Source organism: Lepisosteus platostomus, chromosome 8 (assembly GCF_059453375.1).
Source record: "Lepisosteus platostomus isolate fLepPlt1 chromosome 8, fLepPlt1.hap1, whole genome shotgun sequence".
Classification (NCBI taxonomy): domain Eukaryota; kingdom Metazoa; phylum Chordata; class Actinopteri; order Semionotiformes; family Lepisosteidae; genus Lepisosteus; species Lepisosteus platostomus.
Window position 1 is genome coordinate 46,122,827 of NC_142618.1, and position 7,150 is coordinate 46,129,976.

Sequence of the window (7,150 nt, forward strand, 5' to 3'; positions counted from 1 at the left end):
CCTGAGTTCTGAGTTATAATTGGAAGCTAAGGAATTATATTATCCCAGCCTTGCTAATTCCAGTTAGTGTATTGTGTCCTATGAAAATGTACTCAAATTAAAGAAAAGTACTTTGGCTTTTCCATGACACCTGTGCTACAGGTAAGCTGTGAATGTGTAAAACTGTGGCAGGCCACGGACAGTGTGGACAATTAACTAGCATTACTCCAGTGAAAGGTGGACACCAGAATGAGCAAGAATTCAGATTACATGCTATGATTACAGAACTGTCTGTCTATGGGTTTTCTGCAGATACTAAAGCCACTGGATCCCAGCTGACAGAAGAACAGCTGACTGCATTGCTGAACCTCCTGCAGTCCAAGACCTCAGTCAGCATGGCCCAGTTTGCTCAGGCCATGAATATCAAGGTGAACCCCGACATGCTGCAGCAGCTCAACAAGCTGTCCCTCCCGGCCGGGATCCTGATCGATCCTGAGAAACCTCCGGAGCCCCAGCCACCCGAACCCCAGCCACCCGAGCCCCCGAAGGCGGCGCCGGCAAGCCAGCCCCCCGCCCCTCCCGCGCCCCACACCCCCCCGCTACCCCCCCTGCCGAAGCCGGAGAGCGAGGTCGTCCCCTCCGCCATGCAGAACGCCTTCACGGTCCTGCTGTCCCAGCTCCTGAAGGTGCAGCAGACGCAGAAGAAAGACCCCCCTGCCCTCGGAGAGACGGAGCCCAGCACCGCGAGCGAAACCCCGCCGGAGGCTCGGCAGCCCCCTGAGCCAAGCCCCGCCTCGACACCAGGTAAAAATACACATCGCCCACATTACCGAGCACGTATCGGGGGGGGGCAGCATCAAAATTAATTGTTGCATCTGTGGGTAAGTTTCTTTTTCACTTAACAAATCAGACACACTCCTCTTCATCTTCAGGGTGCTGGGAGCTACAGATCACCTAAAAAATTCCAGCACAGGCATGATCTTGATTTTCCGTTTATATTGAAACCATCGGTTAATCAGTTTTAGAAGGATGCTGTAAATACAGGGACCATTCCATTTCAAAGCGTGGTTATTTTGAATGTTTGACTGGTGTTTGTGGGTATACATGACTAAACCTGCTAGCAAGAAAACTGAAGCAAAAGGGTAAAAACAGTTTTGAATCTGTATAGGTTATATTCGAATCAATTTAAAGTTTATTTGGAATTGTGTGGTAAAGACCACCTAACTGAGATGCAGTTAGCCTACAGTATAAACCGTAGCAGTGGAAAGAAATGAAGAAATAGACAAAATCATGCTTTATTGGGCTAATGAAGCATGAAGTGACTCGTGTATAACCTGCCTCTAGATGTATTAATACCCCCGATGACATAAGAGCAAAGGGCTTAATTAACAAAGAAGTTATGGAATGGGTATGTGTTCTCCTGATAAAGAAAATTTGAAGGATATAGGTGTTTGTGAGATCTAACCACAGCTCCATCACATCTCCTTTTTATGTGGTGCTTTCCTGGTGAGGTGAACCACCTGGCTCTCTTAGTTTGTTCTTAAAGTGGGGTTATCTGTTAAACTACAATGCTAAAACTGTTTCCCTTCAGGACTGAGCAGGGCAGTGATTCTTAACTGGCTGATGTTCTTTTATTTCCTCCAATATTTTCCATCCTCAATGGAGGAGCTTTGGGCAGTGCTTGTAGATTTTATATGGGAAGCCACATGATCCAGGAGCTGAATTTATTCTCGCTTTCTTCACCATCTTGTACCTCTCTTGAGCAAGGCCCTTTAATATCAAACTCTTTTGATGTTATTTGTCAAAGTTTGCGCTGTCTCTATTCTTGTCGTCTGGCTGGGTAACTGTGTTCTTTAGAGATGATGAGCAGTCTCCTCTCTGGAGCATGCAAGGTTCCCTGATAGCCCTAATAGATCAGCTAAAAAGGTTGACCTCTTTCTGGCCCTATTTCTTTGCCAACTTCTGTGCCACTTTGCCCTGTGCATTGTCGTGAACATCTGACTGAGGATACTTTGCAATTGCTCTAGTGCTGCCCTCCGTCCTTCTTAGACTTCTGTTTTACCTCCTGATCTGTGGACCTTGCTGGACCTTCTGGTTTATTATGGATGGCTTTCTGGTGACATGATCCCCTAATCTGGAGGATGTCTGTGGCCTAGCTGCTCTTACATCTCCCCAGGACCGATTCCTGGTGCTTAAGGAGGCTTAAGCATTTTAAGGTCGATGATCCATTGTTGATTTTGTTCTGTCTGTCCTTCCTTGAATCTGTTCTAACTTTCACCCCGATCTACTAGTTTGGCAACCTGAATCTGAGAGGCAAGAACAAACTGGGCAGTCTTGTAAAAATATGTCAGGAGGTCATTGGTGCTGATCTTCCTGCCATCTCCACCATCTATCGCGTGTATTGTGTAAAGTAAAAATCCATCTGTGACGATTCTGCACACCCCTTGTTTAACAAATTCCATCAGAGCACAGATACCGACTCCCCGACGCTAAAACCAATAGATTTAAGTTCTCATTTACACCTTTAGCCATATCCTTAATTAAAAATGGATTTTCTATGCATGTATGTTGTTGTTGTTATGTTTCATTTCTGTCTGTACACCAACACTGCTGCTGTAAAACAAATTGCCCCCTCGGGGATAATGACCCTCTCTGCTGTGAGGTGCTGTAAATGACCAAGTTATTCTTTAAACTGGGTCATTATAGCTTCCCCCGGCATATAACCCTCCCTTTTGTTTCCTTTTTGTTTTGCTTTTCAAGGGGCGGAAGACGGCGTGGCCCCGCAGCCGAAAGCCCCCGCTCCGGAGCCTCCGCTAATCCTCCCGCCTGACCAGAGGCCCCCCGAGCCCCCCGAGCCCCCCCCGCCGGCGAGCGAGGACCTGGACTACCGCGCGGAGAGGCCCCCGGCCTCGGACGCCCACGGCGGAGTGAAAGCCGCCCTGCTGCAGCTCCTGAGCCAGAGCAGCGGCCCCGAGCCGGAGTACCAGCCCGAGGGCCCCTACCACGCAGGAGGCAGCGATTACAGAGACGGCTACGGGCCCGTGCCCCCCTTCTCTTCTGGCGTTTACCCCCCCGAGGGCTACGGCAGCAGCTACCTGGGCGGTGGCGAGAGGGCCAGCTTCTTGAGCGGCCTAGGCGGAGGCTTGCCGTCGCACTCGCTGAGGGAAATGTTCAGCGGCGGAGCCGCCGCCCCTCACTCGGGCAGCGGCGGGCGCCCGCTGACTCCCGGCTACCAGGAGCCTTTCCCGAGTTCCCTGGGTTACGGGGACAGCGGGGGCGGCGGAAGCAGCTTTTCAGGCCGGGGGGCAGCCGGGATGCTGTTCAGTGGGGATAAGGACCACCGGTTCGAGTACAACCACAGCCCGCTGCCTATGCTGGCCAACAGCAACGCCGGTGGCAGCCATCCTGAGAGCACTCATGGGGGAGGTATGTCCCTGCCAGGCAACTTTCACAGCTACAACCATAGCCTCAGCAGACAGGACAGCGTGACGGCTGGGGGACCCCCACAACCCCAGGCCTGGGGCTCCCCCTCTCAGGCCTACGCCCAAGGCTACAGACCGCACATGAACACATCCACTCTGAGAGGCAGGGGGTTACCATACTGAACCTCCGGGATGGATGCAAATGAAATACAAATAAACCCTCTCAGGATTTGACTTTGCAGTTAACAGACTTGATTTAAAACAAATATTCTAAAGAAGGATTTTTTTTTGTATTTTGAAAGTAAAACAAACTGGGGTTAGGGAGGGTGGGTTGCTCTTACCATTTCGTATTGTTTGTAATCTATTCTACTGCTGTCTTTTAAATTAAGGGTTTTTTTTGTGTACATTTACCAAGCCAGGTTATAATTTGTATCTGTACTTTAGCTTTTTTTTTTTAAAATGGCTTTAGACAGAATAGTATTAATGTTTTTTAAATTGCTGAACAATTCAGCAAACCTGTTAGGTAAAGGCCAAGGAGCTCCTTGTGCACACATTGAAAGATAATATAATTTTGGACCAACTATGTTTTACATTCAGCTAAGAAAATAATTCTTAAAGACACTGGATACGTTGGTCTGCATACGACGTCAACTATGTACAGGAAGGTCACTTTTGGGTTTGAACTGACTCTCAGTGCTCTTCTGGTGACTGAAAATGAGTACGCCAAGTGTCTTTATTTATGGACTTAAAAAATTACAGAAGCTCTGTTCTGTATGTAATTCGGTCGCTTACCCTTCTGAAAATCAAATTAGTTGAGACATTTTACCCAGGTGTAAGAAAGCAAGAAAAACTTTTTGTACTTTGAAATTTTCCGGTAATGTTTATTAAAGAAATACAAATAAAAAAAATTGGTCTTTGGTTGCTAACTTTTACTTCATTCTTGGAACGTGCTCAGAAATAAAATTGTATAATCAATGTATGTCAAAAGCCATTGCAGATTAAGCATATGGATGCTATTACAATACTAATATTAGTCTATGTGTAATCCACAGAAATCATGTTTGTAAAAGTCATCACTGAAATTAGTTGTTTTTGAGAATGGGAGAAATTTAAAGATCAAGCATTTATATATAAAAAAGATGTTATCTGCCTGTGACTTTTCTTTTACTTGTTCTTTAAATTATGCTCTTAACCAGTTGGTTGCCTTCATTTCTAAGATGACAGCTTGCATTCACAGCTAAGATGCATCTTGGTGTGCTGCTCTCTGTCTGATGCTACCTGCGGTCTAAGAGCCTGGGTTTCTGAGTGGTTAAGGACAAGGACTGTTACCATGATGCTCCCAGTTTAAGCCTGATTGTGCCTCTCACTGTGTGTTACTAAGTAATTACCAAGTCCTGTTGGATAACAAATTCTACTGAATGAATACAGATGAGAACAAATAATGACTTGATAACTAGAAACACAAGTAACGTTTTTAGAAGCAAAAGAAGAGTGAAGTGTTGGCTGTGTTATTCCCACCTGTGTGTACATTATACTGCACATCATATGTGTGTGCATTGAAAGATAATATAATTTTGGACCAACTATGTTTTACATTCAGCTAAGAAAATAATTCTTAAAGACACTGGATACGTTGGTCTGCATACGGCGTCAACTTTGTACACTTTTGGGTTTGAACTGTCAGTGCTCTTCTGGTGATTGAAAATGAATACGCCAAGTGTCTTTATTTATGGACCTAAAAAAATTGACTCGTTAAGAAAGCTATAGAGGAGCATTAGTACTCCCCATAATGTTTCTTGGAATAAATCAAGTAGATATTTTAGACTAAGAGCTGAAGCTCGTCTGGAATAATACCCAAGGGACAGAAGGGTCACAGCGATCAGAAAACTGTCCTACAGTGTTTCATATATCAACAGTGTTATCAGTATGTAGTCTGATCCTGGCAGATCTCAAAAGCTAAGCAAAGCTGAGCCTCATCAATACTGGAGTGGCAGCTCTCTAAGGGACCTGGGGGACAAGTGTCTTCTGGTTTTCATTCCAGTTTTAAGCAGTTTCTTATTTAAACCCTTAATTGAACCATTTGATTGGGTCCAACAGTCATGACTAAGTCTCATAAATCTGTTTTCAACAAATATTGTATGCTATCAATTTATCAATTAATGACGTGCAGACATAGGTGGTATGATCCCGTTAGTTGGAATTTACCCAAATCACTGATGCAAAGGAGAGGGGACTTTAAACCTAGTATCTGATATGGGTTTGTTGCTCATTTTCTATTGAAGAACTGAAATGGTGTTAAGACTACAAGGGCTCAGTTCGGTTCAAGGGCTTGATGAGCCAAACTAAGAAAGGTCGGATTAAATGATAAACGGAGGACAGAAGATCTAGAACTGGTAGATGCTGCTCTTAGAAATGCCTGTTTGTTCCTATAAGGGATAGGTGACAAACCTCTTTTTTTTTTTGTGGGGCAGAATTTCCAGAATAACACCCCAGTATGCTTATAGGTGCCTCTGTGCTTGTAGGAGGTGCTGTCTTTCAAAAGAGACATTAAAGATCTTATTTAACTGTTCATTGGAGTAGCGATGTTAACTCTGGTGTCCTGGCTAAATTCTACTTGAGGCTGGTACAACCTGGTCTCCCTGCAATTATAGCATTGGTGCAGTAATTCTGGTCTTATTTACCTGCTTTACCTGGTCTGTTTGGTGGGTATACTGCTTGATCGCAGCCATGCATCATCTGGGTGAGTACTGCACATCAGTGGTGGAAAAAGTTAACGTAAGGTATTTAGGGTTTGTTCGGTATGAAGAACACTGTATGAAATTTAAATTAACTACCTTGCCGTTTTCCAAGATCTACATAAAACCCATGTATGTCACCTGGCTGTGTAAAAACCTTAGTGATTGAGCGCAAAAGTATTTTACTATGGTTTTAACCTTAAACTAATATTCCTAAAGTGAGTGGCTGTTAAATTACACCACTTAAATTTTGTATGGGACCTTTATTATTGTTAGCTTAGACATTACAAAGTCTATCAAATGCCAGAGACAGCCTAAACATTACCTAGCAATAGGAGGATCCATCTGCAATCATCAACAGGTGGTTATGTGACTACAGTTGGTTTTTTCCATGTGAACACCTGTGATTAACACACTTACTTTTACCCCCATGTGATGTTAAATCGAACACGATAGATTTGTATGGGTGATTGAGAATACGGTGCTGAAGGAATGTTTCATTCCATTTAACATCCTTTTTAACAAGACTGCTAATGCCAGTATAAAATGTTACCATTTCATATTAATACATAATTAATCCCATTATGGCACAATTGCATGTACTTGAAGTTATTTTGTGCATCAGAAGTATTTCAAAAGAGATTTAACAATGGCTGCCACTTACTATACATACTGTACTCTCCCTTAAAGCAGTAGTAGCTACCATGAATGATAATAATACCATCTTTAGGAAGTGCACTTCTTTTTGTTCAACTAGAACTGTAAACTTTCCTTGTGCACACGCTTAAAGCCATGCTCAAGTGGCATTTGTTTCTTAAGCACAGCATATGATTAATGGCAATTGAAGACTCCTATCCAATTTCTAACTGCTTTATCAATTGCAGGATTGAAGGAGAGCTGGAGCCTGTCCTGACAAGCAATGAATGCAAGGCCAAATAACTAAAATCAAAGGTAGGTTAGAATTGCCATTCATTGTGAATTTTTCCCTCTGCTTTAATCGTTGTCTTATGACTG

The 7,150-nt window shown here is 43.9% G+C and overlaps 1 protein-coding gene across 1 annotated transcript in view; it reads left to right on the forward strand.

Annotated features, from left to right (window-relative positions):
• The window catches only part of cdk13 (cyclin dependent kinase 13), a 31,908-nt gene extending 27,356 nt beyond the window's left edge, over positions 1–4,552 (forward strand). The window contains exons 13-14 of the mRNA XM_088643710.1: positions 292–783; positions 2,740–4,552. Of these exons, the coding sequence (XP_088499836.1) occupies positions 292–783; positions 2,740–3,584 (1,337 nt within the window). The 3' untranslated portion in view covers positions 3,585–4,552. The remainder of the gene's footprint in view (positions 1–291; positions 784–2,739) is intronic.
• Positions 4,553–7,150: the final 2,598 nt, after the last annotated feature.